This window comes from Strix uralensis, chromosome 18 (genome assembly GCF_047716275.1).
Source record: "Strix uralensis isolate ZFMK-TIS-50842 chromosome 18, bStrUra1, whole genome shotgun sequence".
Classification (NCBI taxonomy): domain Eukaryota; kingdom Metazoa; phylum Chordata; class Aves; order Strigiformes; family Strigidae; genus Strix; species Strix uralensis.
The window spans coordinates 10462312-10478873 of NC_133989.1; the positions used below are offsets into that span (position 1 = coordinate 10462312).

Below are 16562 nucleotides of genomic sequence, written 5' to 3' on the forward strand. Positions count from 1 at the left end.
GTGTACAAAGGGGCTAGTGCATTTTTATTCCAATTTTCTTGTCATTCATTTTTCTTTTGAGATAGTCTCAATGCTGGTCCAATATGACCTTCTTTGCTATTAGAAAACAAAAAACCAACAAAACCCAAAACAAATTTGAACATCAGTTACTTTAAAGATAGTGGTTTTGAAGTATAATTTTTAATGGCAGTTGTGAGGAGCTGGATATAAGAAAGTTTTTCAGGTTGGGTTGTTTTTCCTCTTTGAACTATCTAAGGACTCAGATTCAAAATAAGATTTCTAGAAATCTCTAGGTACATAATGCCCAGGAAAAAGCACCTCCAAACCTTTATCCGTATTTCTAGACACTTGAGATATTTTCAAAAATTTGACTTCAAAGTACCTAATTTTACTTTGGTGTTACAGAAAAAAATGCTGCTTCTCTATAAAATTCTGGAAAATATATAGACACTAGTGGGAAATGTCAAGCAGGAATTCCTGAGGCTAGTGGTGGATATTTTTCTCATTGCATGTGTAGAAGCAGAATCCTTGCATACTGGCTTATTCTGTTGTCATTGTGATGCTGGAAAGTACATCAGATCCAAAATACCTACACAGAGTAAGTGTCACCAGGGGAGACCAAGAGTTCTCTGTCTTCTGCAGTGTTCCCACTGAGCAGTCACGCTCCTGCTTTGGGGGAAATGCCAGACAGTGTAGTTATAGTTGGTTACAGTCTTCTCAGTTGTCCCTGAGAGAACTATCGTTTTCAGATGATCTCAGTGTTAAATCATGATTTTGTGGCTGCAAAATAAGAATAATGCTTGAGGGTGGGACAGATAAATATAAACCCAAAGGCTGGGCATGTTTATGTCAGATATGAAGTTTATGGTTCCGTAATACAACACTGCCTTGCTTTATTCAACTGAATAATATTTCTGGATACTGTAGGTCGTGCTTTCGCTAGGCAGTGTTGAAACCTGAGATGCTACAAAAAGATAGTTGTAAAAAATCAGGTGTGTTTGAGTCTCTAGACTGCCTGGGGAAGTCTGGACCAGAACAGTGTAGTTCCTTTCAGGCTCCAGCGAAGACAAGGATGCTTGTCAGGTGGTCCAGGAAGACAGCGCTGGATGAGTGGGGCTCTGAAACATAGCTGGCTTTCTTAGGCTTAAATTTCTCAGACTCCATTTCCAGACCCAGTTCTGAGGATGCAACTTTTTTTAGCTGTACCATCTATAAGACAGCTGGCTTCTGTAAGACCAGAGAAGAAGAGGCACTGGTACTCATATTGCTTCCCAGAGCCAAACTTTTACTAACTTGAAAAAGAGAGTATAGGTGTTTTGGGCCCAATATTTAACAGCATTAAATCTACTTTGTTTGTGGGTTGTGTACACAGGTAAATGAATTGGAGAGTAAAACTTAAACCTGGGGGAGGATCAGCTAATAAGTAATTAGACATTGGTATTTATGCCTGCAGTGCACTTTTCAGGTGGGAGAGCACAGCACAGATGGATATTGATCTTATGAAATATTTTAACCACCTCCTCTGAAAAGAGTGGAGTTTGGTACTAATCACAGTGCTGAGTCAGCACACATTGTGATAAAATGGTACAAGTAGTCCCTTATGAGCTGTCTCACTCCAGACCAATTTGTTCGCTGTAAGGCTGGGTTAGTTTGGCCGCAAAGGAGGAGTAACTCCTGGCTTCTACTTCTTCAGGGACGTGTGTAGACGACAGTTCCCTGCAGCTATCTGCAGAGGTCCAACATGCTGGATTGGTGTATTAGACTTGGAAGGAAGGTAAATTGTTAGTTGGCTGAGCTTAACAGGATGAAATGAGGGAACAATTAAAGAAATGGGAGTTTATACTTTGAATATAATTGTTAGGGTGTAGCTTTTTGGAACTTCCTCCTACTTCTTGAAAAGATGGGAGTTTCCTTCTCATTTAGTCAAACATTTCCTGAATGGGTGCCTGAAATAGGGTTGGTCTTTTGGTGGTGGGTTTTTTTTTTTCCCTTCAGCAGTGACTCACCTGGCTTAATATCAGCAATAAACTTTGAGCCACAGGTGGAAAATGTGCAAAGCCAGACAATCCAGCTGGTATTCTACTTTCAGTGTGTGGCGCTGACAAGAATATAGTGCTTGGACCAGTTTCAGGTGGGAGGAGATGTTTATTTCTCTTCCCACAGTCTGCAAAATGGCTTTTGAGACCTTGCAATCCATTTGGAATTAATGTAAGGCTTCTTGAAAAAAGTCACTCTGCGTTAATGCCAAAGCATGCCAATTGACAAGAATATTTCTTTTGGTTGTTCTACCTCCCATTCCTTTTTTTTTTTTTTTTTCCTGCTTGTTTTGCTGGGGAGATTTTCCCATAGAGAAAGTTGGCCTTTCTGTGGAGTTTGGGATTGCAAGAAAGATTGGTCTTCTCATTTAGCACATTGGTTGTAGTTTTCCCCTTACCAGATTGCAGAAGGAAGTCCCATCTCGTGAGATGTGCTGGGTGTTTCAGCGCTGTGTAAGGGAGAGGTGACCGGAGGAGCAGTAATGTCTTGGATGACTCCAACCCTCATATACAGAGCAAAGACTCAGGCCCTGGGCAGGGAGGAGATGAGAGGCTGTGGTACTTAAGCTGTACTTTTTTCTCAAGGAATGACATGATTATGTTTCATGATTAACTCAGCAGCCATTGGCAGTGAGCAGGAAATATGGTCAGAGATGGACCCCACCGTACAGTAGGGATGTTTAGATATGGATTTAGACTCTCTAGCTAGGGTACATTTGTGCCATCCCAGACCAAACAGAAGAGGAGCTCTGGGGATTTGGGCTGGGACAGAACTTTGGAAAGCAGCAATGGTGAAAAGATCAATGGGAATCTTGCTGCATAGTGACAATTTGTAGCAAATGTTTCATTTTGCCTTTAGGCTGCAAATGCAGAAGCAAAGTCTAAGGGAGTGCATAGCACTAGGGGGTAGTGCTTTGTGTAGAAACTCACTGACTGGTCTGCGCATGAGGAAAGTAATTGCAAAGAAAAGAATTAGATGTGGATAAATGTACAGATTCAGATGTTAATCCCTCCCAAAAAAATCAAGCATCTTACTTGAAGAATGAGCATAGAATTGAGGAAAGGCTCAGGCTGAACACAGGGAATACTTGGGATAACTTCAGGGAAGTGTTGCGGGAATCCTGGCAGTGGAGCATGGTGCGGTGACCGCAGAAAACAGAGAACTCTAAGGGTGACCGAAGACCTGTGTGAACTGCAGGGTTAGTTTGTAAGGTCTTACTGCCATCTAGTGACTCTTCTAGGGAAGAGCACAGAGTGTTTGCTCTCAAAGTGATATTGGACAAATGTTATTTTCTTTCTCCCCTGCCATCCTTGTGCATCTGCATTGTATCTGCCCCCTCTCTCATGCCCTGAGGTATCCATTTATCCGTGCAACAGGCAATGAAGCAGCAGCTCAGAGGACAGCTGCAGCAAACACCATTTGTCATCCAGTTAATTCCAAATGTCACAGTAGGGGCTGGTTTTTTTCCTCCCAAGAACCGCAGAGAGGCCCAAATTGTAACATGCTGTTTCTTCCTCTCTTAATCCTTTCACTTCCTTTTCCATGCAGAATACAAACCAAGCTATGTCCGGAATCGCTCGATCCGTTCTGTATCTGTTGAGCTGGATGGAGCTGTTTATACCTTGGGTTTAGAGGATGGCTACCAACCTGTCTTACCAAGAAACATCACCAAGCGGCACAAGGTGCAGAGGGCTGTTCTTCGTGAGGAGGAAGATAAAGACATGGGGGAATACAGTGGCACTGGTGGCCTTGCAGAGTACACAGCCCCTAACCTAATAAAGGTGACTCACAGGTAAGTGCATGGGGTATATTTCTAAAGGCTTTTGCTGCTTAAGTGGCTGCTTTACCTAAATGAGCGTGTTCACTTGTGAGAAGCGTATTGTGTCCCTTCTGGATACCCAGTCTAGCTTCACTAAAATTCTTGCTCTCATCTGTATAACAGCTTTTGGTTTTGTTTTAGTTTTGTCATGTGCGGTGGGGCATGAAGCTACTGGAGAACTACAGCAGTGCTTTTCTGTCTTCTGCACTTTGGAGACAGCAATTGCTGATCAGTGCATGTTTCCAGTGAGGACAAGCACACCTGTTTGCAGCAGTTGTGTGTGCATCTGTGAAACCAGGAAAGGCTCTACCCATGGAAATGTCAGTGTGCAGTGGGTAACCCGGCCTGGCTGAAGGCCAAAGGCTCTAATTGGAGTATGACCTAGTTTCATGTCATTGGTTGCTTTGCATTTCAAACGCCAAATCAGTCCTAAGGGAGGAAGCAGCCTCTCGGAGCTCTCTGTAGCCAGTGCTAGAAAAGGAAAATCTATATTATGGATGAAGTTGGATGGACCAGGAGCATTGGGAAATGGAACATATTGAGAGAGAGAGGTGAGGGAATTATCTGGGCACTCTAATAGCTAAAAATCTTTTCCACAGTGTGCAAGTCTAGGGACTGATGATGTATCTTCAACTGTACTTAATCAGTTTAGTCACCATTTCTGCTTGTGAATTATCAGGAAATCCAGCAATCATTATTGATTACATGCTTTAAATTGTTTAATGACTAGCTCATGTAAACATGCATGAGCCAGTTAGCTGCTGTTGAAATCTGAGGTTTCCATTTGACTTCTTTACACGGTTAGGGACTTGCTAACACGAGGAAACGTAGCTAGGTTGACATCAGAGAATTGTGCCCTCTTACCCCAGCTCTCATGAATGTTCAGGACCCATAAATCACTATTTGTGCTTTTCTTCTGGAACAACTTAAATGGATTTTTGCTGCCTTACGGTGAATCCCAAATCCGTATAAGGAACTGTCAGAAGGTTGTGTGTAATGCATGAGGAGTCCCCAGGAACACTTGGAGAAAAAAAGGCAATGGGACAACATGCACGAGATAGTTTAAAGAAAATAAAGGAGTATTGAAAATACTCAGCTTTAATGTAAGCAAACAATCAAAAATTACTAGATGTATTTGCTGACTGCCTAATAAACTTCTCAGGTAAATCTGTCAAGCTTTTGTTCGTTTTTGAAATAATTTTAAAACTGGATTGCATTAGAAGTTAATGAAACGTAAGCACTTAATTGTCAGAGGGTATCTTGCCTTTGAAGTCAGGGAGATATCTTGGAAAAAATTTTTCCATTTTGTAGAAAACAGCAGAATTCCCCCCCCCCCCCCCCCCCCAGCTTCTTTATGGTGTAGTAATACATCTTATAAAGAAGTACTTTATCCTTGCCCTTACCCCTGTATTACTTAATTATGCATTGGGAAATTGCTTCTGACTAACATTTTCAGTGCTTGCTAGTTAGTAGAGATTATTTATGTAGACAGCCTAATGAATAAGCAAGAACTCTGGGCAGCACAATTTACATACAGAAATTAAGCAGTCAACAGGTTCTGCTTGATAGGAATATTCTCCTTGAATTTCTCTACTGAATAATTTCCATGGCAACTCAACCCAAACTTCTTTCCTGGCTCATAGCACACTCTTATTCTCTTGAATTAACATTGTTTTTTTGAATTCTGCATGTCATTTCCAATCTGGCTTCTCATCTGTCCTGGAGCTGTGTTATTAAAACCAGCTGTTTGTGTTGCTCTGTGTGTGTGTATCCACTATAATAAGTGTTGTTTGCTTTTCCATGCCAAGGTGCTATATCCTGGAGAATGATACTGTTCAGTGTGACACAGATCTGTACAGGTCACTGCAAGCTTGGAAGGACCATAAACTTCATATTGACCACGAGGTCAGTGATGTTACCAGTCACGCATTTTCAGTGTGTGTTTTTCACATGGTTTTCTGTGGGCTGATGGGATCATGCTGACTGTGTTTGTGTCTGTCTGCCACTGGGCATCTTTGTCGCTGCCTGGAACCTTTTGAACTTGCTGGCTGATTTCAGAGATAATTAAGTTATTACAAGTTTGTGAAGACAAGATGCTGAGTGGAGGAGAGAATTGCCAACTGAAGGGACAGCTGAGAAATGTTGTAAGCCTTATGAGATAAATGAGAAACTTCTAAGTGTCCCCATCCTGGGAAATATTTCATCTGGACCTTTTTCACATCTTACTGGCCCTGCACCCCAATGTACCTCTCAAAAAGAGGCCTTCAACTCAAACATAAGCCCAAGGAAAAGTGAGCTTCATTAGTTTCTGTGCTTCTAGAATTATTTATTTTGCTTACTTATGTTTAACCCTTGCACTGTGGAATTGATTTCATTTTCCTTAGGCTTGTGTATCTGAAGAATCTGGAGATAATTTGCCTATAAAACTTAATCTGACATTTTTATCACTAATATTGAAGAATATAAGTTCAGACCCTTCACACATGTTGTATATGAAAGAGGCAGTCTTCTAAGGACCAGTTAATGGTGGAACAAATGCCGAAGAGAAGCGTAAAGGATGTCCTGTAATCTCTTACCAAATGACAGGAATTCACAGCACAGTCCTGTGTGAGAACATGTTGGCTCCCTTTTACGGCACGGATTGACATGTAGCAAGGCAGATAGATACTGAAAAACTTACTAGCTCTGCTAAGTTTAAAAAAGGGCAATTTCAGTATCACCATACTCTTCCAATTCTTTTTTCTTCAGAAAATGTAGGCTAGATGGAGTGCCAAAGAAGACAAGAGCTCACTTCTGTTGTGTTCCTGATTTAGGCTCACAGGGCTGGATTCTTTGTGTGTTTTTCTTGAACATTGTCCTGTCTGTGCTTCAGCAGCCATGTGCTTCCACTAGACTTACAGTCACTGATGTCTAATGGTAGTTTTGCAGTGGCTTTGTTGTTCACACTGGATGACTGTTTTTTCTGCTGTGTAAAGAACCAAGGTAGAAGCCTGTAACACCCATTGGAGTGGAACTGGGCCGTGCTGTGTGTGAGCTAGGCTGAACTAAAACACAAGCTTCATTTACTGAAAAAAAAAACCCAGGCAGATAAAAATAAACTGTGTGGGTGGCACAATTAACTGCTACTCCATATCCAGTGTGGCCAGATGTTGCTAAAAACTGCCATGCGAAATGACGGAGCCTTGCTGCTTTTCATTTTCAGAAGCTCTGAAAAGGGGACTTGAGAGCACTCCCTCCCCATCCCCTTCTCGGGTTCATAACAGGTTGAAATTTAAGGGCTTCACTTTCCTTCATGTAACCTTTCTCCCCTTGCAAATGTGCTGTAGAGCACAAGAGGAAAATCCCCAGTGAAACCAGTGGTTGTCTACCTGAGGCTGTGTGCCCTCCCATTCCCCCAGGTGAACTGCACCAGCGAGGCTTCCTCCTGCTGTAGTTTCCTTTTGGAAGGGTGGAGAATCTGAAAATGCTGGTTAGTGGTGAGAGTCATGGGAGGTGGTGAAAAGGACGCATTTGGTGGTGACAGTAGAATGGGTTTGAGAAGGTTAGAGTAAGACTAAATCCTGCTGTATTTCTTTTAACCTGTATCTTTACTGTTTTTTAGATTGAAACTTTGCAAAATAAAATAAAAAACCTGAGGGAGGTGAGAGGTCATCTGAAGAAGAAACGACCTGAAGAGTGTGATTGTAACAAGATAAGGTATTTCTTGTGTATTTCAGAGTAATTATTTGTAGTGTGTAGCTGATGGGTGTCTTCCCAGCAGAGATCAGGATCTGTTTTGTTAAGTGGTTGCCTACTTACTGTACTCCTGTGTAACACCTTCTGGGGGAGTTGGACCACTGCAGAGGTACAAGACCCACCTTCTGCCAGGCTGGAGTTTAATTACCTCTGTGTCAAGCGGTGATGATGTAACAGGATGTGTAACATGTCTTGTAACCAGTTAGTTATGCTCTTGTGCTGAAGATGCTGCTATTAGATACCAGAGATTAATATTTTAAGCAGCATGCTTTTTCTGAAAACTTGATTTCCACACGGGCAAACTGTCAATATGGTGCAGTGTTACACAAATCTGTTTTAAAAAGAATAGTGTGTAAAGCATATGGAATAATAGGGTGGGGAGATGACAGAATTTCTTCCAGTTGAATTTTTTCAAGCTGGATGCATTATCTCATAGGACACAATCACTGCACTATTCAGCAGCTATGCCAGGTGGCAGAAGCAGGAATTTAACAGTTGGTACAGAGTTACTGTATTTGTGTAACCACCACTGACTTAGTGCACAAGATCTTTTTGTCCCTAGTGCAGATGATTTGTGAATTTTAAGTGCACCAGGCAATATTAAAATAATGATTATGCATGAAGGTCTCTGCATAGTTGGTTTCTCATAGAGCTGAATATTTGCCAAATGGCTGTAGGATCAGCCCATGGAAAGATGGTTCAAGCAAGAAGGGGGAGCAAGCAAGCTTTTGCTCTGCAAATAAGCACAGCAGAAAATCTTTCCAAATCAAATGTTAACCCAAATAGAATTTGCCCCTGAGAAGGCTGTTCAGAAAGAAACCAGGAGCAGCTGTTCCTCATCATAGTGATCACAGAGCAGTCTCTGAGGCTGCTGCAAGCCAGGTGTCACCAGTACAGCAGCCATGGTGGCAGCAGTGGTGGTGTGGGTATCACAGAAAGAGCTGTACTTGAATGGACTCAAAACCACAAAGCAGCTGTTCTGTCACCTGTGGCTAAAGCAGCTTTAACTAAGTAGCCTCTGCGAGAGAGGCATGATACTTCTCTGTCTCACTGGTATAACAGAATGAGTGTTTGAGCATAACACTTAAACCCTTGGGGGTGCAACACACCCCGCTTTACAGACATGAGGTACATAGTCCTTGTGGCCTATGTGAATTCTGCAACAGATCCCTAAAACATAGAGAACATCAGTGGCTTGGGTTATGCCAACCCATCCATGGAACCCATGGCAAAAAGTGTTTAAAATTAAATCAGTGTAATTCTAAATGGCAAATCCCCAAAAAGTTTATATTGTCATATAATGCACTGTTTTCAAAACTGATGTTAATGGAGTTTATTGAATATATACTGTAAAGATGAAGTTATATTTATAATGAATGTTTCATAGTGAACGTAAAGAATATTACATTTTTCAGGCCCAATATAGGAAGCACTTATATTTGTACATAGCAGTATTAAGATTAATAATCCCACTGAAATAAATGAAGCTAATAATCTGAGTTACATATGTTTGTTTGCAGAATGGCATTGAATTAGAATTTAGCATTTAGGATTAGTTAATGAAATACCCAGTGTCTGTGCAAGATAAAAAAATTAACTGAAGATAGATAGTTCTTTAATAATCTTATTTTGTTAATTTGCTGTAAGGATTATATTTTATACAGTTCCAAGTAGGATTAATAATTTAAGAGTTGTTTTGTTTTAAAGGGAATTTTAGTCTGACAACTGAATTTTGATGTAACATTTATTGAACTTAGTTTGTCTTTGCTGAAGACAGAAAATATTGCTACTGACTAATGCTGTTTTGTCTTTTTTTTTAATTTTGCAAACTACACAGAAAGGAAATATCTGCAAAATCTTACCTGTAAGAGTTTCTGGGCACAGAGCCAGACCAGTAGAGCCACCCTGCTAGGATGTGTATGTCTGCTTACACCCTCCCTATCTCAGACTATATTAGACACTGCTGTTGCTGGGACAGTTCCCTGCATCTTGTTAAAGTTTTCCTGAAACTCTAGCTGGTAACAACAGAAGGAAGAAAACCAACCCTACAACATACAATTGGCATTTAAATTCTTTCATTGAGAAGGAAAATGACAGAAAGGTGGTATGAGCTTGTCATCATCTGAATAAATTAGTGAGTATTGAGTTGAAGAAATGTTGTAATTGAATTAAGTCTATCGATTTTATCTGCCCTGTGTAGGGAAACAAGAACGAGTGACAACTAGAATTGAAAATTGTAGCTGGAATGCATGGCTACGTACTGCAATACAGTGTTAGAGCACCCCCTGTCACTGTGCTCAGATGAGCTAAGGAAAGAAAGGCACAAGGCTCAGTGCCTGACCCAGTCTAGCAAGGCTGCTTTGTATTCATCACATACATGAATAAATTGAAAGGGGAAGCAACACTGCATTAAATCTGCTTCAAATCCAATATGATAGTGTGGTATGAATGGCGCAATTGTCTTTCCGTTGTTCATCAACAATGCTGTTTTTATTTTCCAGTTACCATTCAAAACACAAAAGCAAACTGAGGCACAAGGGATCTAGTCTTCATCCTTTCAAGTAAGTGAAGGCCTGTTCCTTTGAAAGAAGAAATGCAAAGACACTAACATTTGGTCCATGCACACCAGTGACAAACTAAGCAGAAGTATTTTATTTGTCCTGTATTAAAAAGAATAAACACACAGACACACCTGGGCAAGGCACTAAAGCCCATGTTGAAATGCTTATAAATTCTGAGATAAGGTTCCTGGTCTGGGAAATGTCACATCACAAACTTCAGACAAGCCGAAAGCTCCTTTGGCTTTTTTTTTTTTTTTTTAGTGCCATTGAATTGCAGAGTCATCCAGAGCTATTTGGAAGAGAAGCCATTTGATTAAAAAATACCGGTTCTTTCTTTCCCTCAAAGCAGCTTATTTTATTAGCTGCTTCAATTTTTTTAGGTGTGCTCAAGTATAACAGAGTCTGCATGACCCTAATGTTTTGTGTGTGCAGGAAAGCCCTACAGGAGAAAGACAGGCTCTGGCTGCTTCGGGAGCAAAGACGAAAGAAGAAACTGCGCAAACTGCTTAAGAGAATAAAAAATAATGACACGTGCAGCATGCCTGGTCTGACCTGCTTCACCCATGACAACCAGCACTGGCAAACTGCTCCCCTGTGGACACGTAAGGACACTTTAAACTAAGTAAGAGGTAGGCGTGCACTGGCTAGGCTGGGCCAGGATGCTGGGTTACTACAAGTTATCAATAGCATTAGTTACGTAGCCAAAGCTACACAGCCTTCCTCAGACTAAGTAATCTGTGTTTCAGTGTTGGCATTATTCTTGCACAAAAGGCAAAGGAGTTTAAACCAAACAACAACTGCAAATAAAAACCTCAGATACTGTGTACTGTACAATTAGTGAGATACCACACATCTGGAATGTTTCCCAACCAGAGATGGGGAAAGCAGCTAGCCAAGATGTTGTAAGTTAGCCACGTCACGTGGGTTACGTGTGTGTAGAACAAGCAGCTGATGCTGGAAGGCATTCTCTGCTTTAGAGCCCAGGCATGAGAGAGTAACTGGCTATGAATAAAGCAATACCATAAACAAAAAGTAATTAACAGTGCCTAAAGCCAGCAGCATGTAGCTTATGTCTTTATCACTTTTCAATTTGCAGTGGGCCCTTTCTGTGCCTGTACCAGTGCCAACAACAACACATACTGGTGTTTGAGGACAATCAACGAGACTCACAACTTCCTCTTTTGTGAATTTGCTACTGGATTTTTGGAGTATTTTGATCTCAATACTGATCCATATCAGGTACCTGATCAGAGAACAGCTCTAGAAAGACATCATCATTCCTTATTGATGATAATTTGAAATGGTGCAGGAGGTGCAGTATGGTTTGGCATCTTTCCTGTTACAAATAAACCACATGGATTCCATATGTGAAAGTTACCAAACTACAGAGCAATAGTTACTAACAAGAATCCCTGTTTATTGCAGCTAATTAATGCAGTGAATACACTAGACAGAGATGTTCTCAATCAACTGCACGTCCAGCTCATGGAACTGAGAAGCTGCAAAGGGTATAAGCAGTGCAACCCAAGAACCAGGAACATGGATCTGGGTAAGTGCTTCCCCTGTTACACTCAAACACTCCCCAAAGGAAATGGGGCTCGCTCTTACCATTATGAAACTTCTATCAATCAAAAGAATTTTAGTGTTTGTTTATATGAGTTATGTCCTGCTGCAGCAGATGGCTGCGTGCTCCCATTTTTGTATTTGTTCAAGTTACGTAGTGTTTCTTAAATGAATGGTGCTTAAATAGTATAGTGAGGGGTATTGCTGAGATGCAGGGGAAGGAGGTGAGGAAGGAACAAAACTGATGAAAGAGGGAAAGAATACCCCAATAGCCACTTCCAGGTTCACAGACCTATAGGACAACTCAAGTTGGAAGGGACTGCTGGAGTTCAGCTAGTCCAAGCCGCAGCCTAACGCAGGGGCAGCTCGGAGGTCACACCAGGTTACTGGGGGCTTCACCCAGTCCCATCTTAAAACCTCCAAGGATGAAGACTGCACAACCCCTCTGGGCAACTGGTTTGGCAGTTGAGTTTCAGCATTCCAACTGAAGGCTCAATTTTAAAGTGTTTCTAAAGACAACACAGTGCATGCAGCCTTGTGGTAAACTGGCTTAAAAATAACTTTAACTGGAAAAGGACACTGGTGCTTAAGCTGATCAGTTTTCCCCTACCTGTGTTACTGCAAGGTAGCTGTGAAATAACAAGTCTAAGAAGGGTTGCATTATGCTACTAACAGATGTGCTTTTATAACTATGGATTTAAATTCCAAAAAGCAAAAATCAGCTTTTACTCTTGTTCTATGTTAGTTTCATCCTTTCCTATCCCTTAAATTTTCTCTGGGTCTATTCAATGGATCTGGTTTTTATACTGCTTGTGATTTTTTTTTTTTTTTTTTTGTGGTTAATGATGATGGCAAACCAAAAGGCACAGATACTTGTATTTGTTTTTAAATTGCATTTCTATACCCTTTAGTACTATTAAGTTGACATAAGAAATGCTATTTTTTAAAAAAAATCATAGCCTTTAGAGCTTGAAGACCCCCACCCCAAAAATACTATTATCTACCTGAGCCCACCAAAGCCTGAAATATTATCTCGGGTCTTACTCATTCAGAGCTGTACATTTTGAAATCAACAGGTTTTGGCATTTAAATACACTGCTAAAGTACATTGAAACTTTTCTGTAAAAGATATCTATTGCAATTTACAACCTATTTTACCCAGAATAAGGAATTAAATACAAAAATAACAGCTCTAGTTAACACGTATGAAAACATTTATCATGGCAATACATGTTAATCTGTTAATTCTAAAATTGTGCTTTACCTGATACCTTATTCTGTTGCAGGCAATGGTTAGTAACATTGTTAATTTTTTCTCATCTAGGACTTAAAGATGGAAGCTACGAGCAGTACAGGTACATTTTAAAAAAAGTTAAATTATTATTCTTAAGTATCACCTTCAGGTTCAAGGAGTTAGGAGTGTGGGATTGGGCATTTCCAAGCTCTGTCTATCCCAGTTACTTTGAAACACTGGAGCTATTTCTGTTTCAATGTTACAGCATGTCCTAATCTTTGCAGTCAAAATTCAGGCTAAACTTCTCCCTCCTCATTTTCAGACTGTAGTGCTGGTGGTTTTCTTGGTGATGGTTAACTTTTTTCTCCTTTTGCTGCTTGAAAATTAGGCAGTTTCAGCGTCGAAAGTGGCCAGATGTGAAGAGACCATCATCTGCCAAGTCACTGTGAGTTGGGAGCAGTTCACAGAAAGCATTTAGCTTTTACTCACCTTCCTTTCCTTCACTTCTCTATTTGCATGCAGCACCTTTTCCAACATCATCATCTATTCTCATGCAATGCTTAAGGGGGAAGTTCTTTAAATTATGCAAGAAATATGATACTGCCATCATTACAGAAAACTACTGCTGTGCAGAACCTCTTGGTGCATGTTTTCTGGGAATCTAGGAGCATTAAGGTCAAGAGAGTTTCAAACTTGAGCAAAAGTGTGGATGCTTAGTTGAAGAAAACAATTATGGCCAACTGCCATTAAAAATTAGAGACCATTATAGTGGGTTTGTCTAAATTTAAACTTGTAGCAGCTACCTAGTGGTGTCACACACCATCCAGAAATAACAAAGTGGATTGTAATTTCTCAAGAGTATAGAGTATCATGTATTTTCTTGCTATTTATCCAACCACAGCCTCATGTTGTGAGCTAAAAAAGCAAGTTAGGACAGAAGTAGACTACAAGACAGTTCTGTACATTTTGGTTTATTCTGACATTATACTAAAATCTAAGATTGCTTTTTGCTTTTTGCTTACTTAACTGCCCTTTAAAACTTGATGATGATACTCAGTTCTCAACTTGCCAGAGCCGAGATACAAACTTAAGACATGAAAAATCATTACCTTTTGCCATGCCAGTTCCTTTCTCTGAATCTCCCCTTAAAAAGGTCAAGGCTTTAGATCATTAAAAATCATAAGGTGCGCTCAAATTGTGCAAGTACCTGAATAGGCATGGTCTAGCATTCTCAAGGAATTTGACCAAGAGGGTTTGCTCAGTGAGTGGTAATATTTGACTGGCTATAGAACCAAAACAAAGCTAGAATTAATGAGCTACAAGTTTCATACAGGGTGAAGTTTCAAACACAGTTAGATTGTTTCTGTCATGTACCACTTGCTCTATTTTTATAGGCGGTCCACAGTGTTTCAGTTGTTTTTTCCCATGTGGAACTATTAAAAATTTATTTCTAACTACTTTCTACTAGAATGTTACATGCTAACTCATGTTTGTTTTATTTTAAAGAGGACAACTGTGGGAAGGATGGGAGGGCTAACCTCCCCCAACCACTGCACCTCCATGAGGATACAAAGTGGCCAGAACTTGAATCCATGTACAGACTAAATGAAAAGGTGTATGACTTCAGAAAGAATTATAATGTTAGCCTGGAGGACTGGATAAACTTTGAGGCTGAAATAGATAGAATGTTTGCACTGGTGAGTGAATTAAATAGATGCAGTGAAATTATGGGAAATGCTCTCAGAAACACAGGTCTCTGAAATCCACTATTGTACCTGCTTTTTGCTTTGGATTATACCTCACCTGCTTCACAAGGCGTTCTACTTCAAGACAACACCACTAACACTGCTCCAGGAAGTGCCAGAAGAGGAAATACAGCTGCATCCCAAAGAGGATTGCCATCCCGGGGGGCAAAGTGCACACAAAGACAGAGGAAGTAAACTTAAAACCTTTTTCAGCGCAACTATCTGCAGTTGTCGTGAGGAAAACTTCAAAGCCAAGTATAGAGCAAGATTTAGAAAACATGGACACTTTTGCTTCTAACTGGGGTAAAGGCAATGGTGGAAAAGAACTTCTAAGAGATTCAGGAATTGAAGTGAAGCAGCACTGAACATTTTCAACACCATCATGTTTCTCAAATTTCCTCTGAGGATACGTTTTAGTTCCATGTCTACTTGTCCATCCTATTGACACCTCTAGGAAAATTAGAGAAAATCTTGACTAACAGGACGCCAGGTTTTTGGAGGGGTTGTGTAAATATTGATCAACATACTGTTTGAAAATAAACTCCTTCAGGTTGTGAAGAATTTTATTAATAAAAAGAGTGGAATGCCCACACACCACTTCTCAAAATGTTACTTAATGTTGCATAGTACATTTCAGAATTTATCCATTTTTAAAGTACTGAAAAATTTCAGTAAATGTACATCTTAAATTTTAATGAAATCAGATTTGTATGAAGTTTTTTTATGTGGTAATATTATATTGTATGTTCAAAACCAAAACAATTCCTTTAAGAAATCAGCATTTGCTTAGTAGTGTAACTTCTACATTTATTTTAAAAAAAGGCAGCTCCAAGAAGTACAATACTTGTAGCCAATAAAGAATAATCTAGTTATCATTTAGTCTACAAAAAAAGTAGATGTTCTGAATGACAGTTACTGTTTAAAGGCTTTTAAAGGGAAAAAAACCCCATCATTTTACTAAGGAAGCACAGTGTACAGAGTCTATTTGAGTATTTTCATAAAGATGTTATTAAATACATTGTAGTACAGGCACTAGCAGTGATATTTGTATTTATCTTTTTTTCATGTTAATCTGCTACCTGTTTTAAAGGCCCATGCAGGAGGGAGCTCAAGTGACAGACTCGACCAACTGTGGCCTTCACTCTTAACAAAGAGGTACTTTTTTTCAAAACACAAACTTAATTTGTACTTCTAGAAACAGTGTAAAAATATATTACAGAAATTATTTTGATACCCTTCCTGGTTTTACACATTAGGAAATTCAAGTGGAATTATTTCACAAGGGCCATAGCTCTCCTGTACCACACCCCCATACTCAAAAACTATACTTGAATTTTAGGAACTGAGAAAAAAAAATAACCTGCTCAGAAAGTGGCAGTGGGGTCTTTCATTATATGTGCTATATAGTAAAACTAGGCTTGAGCTTGTATTTGTATCACACATGAGTAAGTCAAATACACTTCCCAAAATTTTCTTGCAAGGTTTTTTAAATTACAGAAATAATATGATTGTCTGTCTTTATCCATGAAATCTATGGCTAGATTATCAGAAGCATCTGCTAGATAAGATCTGGATCAATACAAATAAGTAAAAAATACTAAATTTAAACTCACCAATAGAAACACATTTTTGCTGCTTTTCAGAGAAAAGTGTTAGCTGTCTACCCTTCTCAGTGAGCATGCAGAAAGAATACTAGGTTAGATTAAAAAAGCTGGCACGCACTTACCTTTTATGTGTGTGTTCAGCCTGTAGTCTTTGACAAGATGAGGGCACGACTACTGAAATCCTGAGTGGCCAGCAGTACTGCTCCTGTTAGCAGTCAGAAGCTTGAAAAGTTACCATGTCCCTTTATACAAAATACTGGGCTC

At 39.9% G+C, this 16562-nt stretch overlaps 1 protein-coding gene across 12 annotated transcripts in view; it reads left to right on the forward strand.

Annotated features, from left to right (window-relative positions):
• Positions 1 to 15288, forward strand: part of SULF2 (sulfatase 2) — a 164227-nt gene extending 148939 nt beyond the window's left edge. For 11 of the 12 annotated variants that reach the window (XM_074888625.1, XM_074888621.1, XM_074888626.1 and 8 more), the window contains 10 exons: positions 3586 to 3829; positions 5665 to 5761; positions 7458 to 7552; positions 10093 to 10152; positions 10585 to 10754; positions 11249 to 11391; positions 11578 to 11701; positions 13040 to 13070; positions 13338 to 13394; positions 14456 to 15288. In XM_074888625.1, coding sequence (XP_074744726.1) covers positions 3586 to 3829; positions 5665 to 5761; positions 7458 to 7552; positions 10093 to 10152; positions 10585 to 10754; positions 11249 to 11391; positions 11578 to 11701; positions 13040 to 13070; positions 13338 to 13394; positions 14456 to 14486 — 1052 coding nt within the window. In that variant the 3' untranslated portion in view covers positions 14487 to 15288. The remainder of the gene's footprint in view (positions 1 to 3585; positions 3830 to 5664; positions 5762 to 7457; positions 7553 to 10092; positions 10153 to 10584; positions 10755 to 11248; positions 11392 to 11577; positions 11702 to 13039; positions 13071 to 13337; positions 13395 to 14455) is intronic. The other variant, XM_074888619.1, reaches the window with a different exon arrangement.
• Positions 15289 to 16562: the final 1274 nt, after the last annotated feature.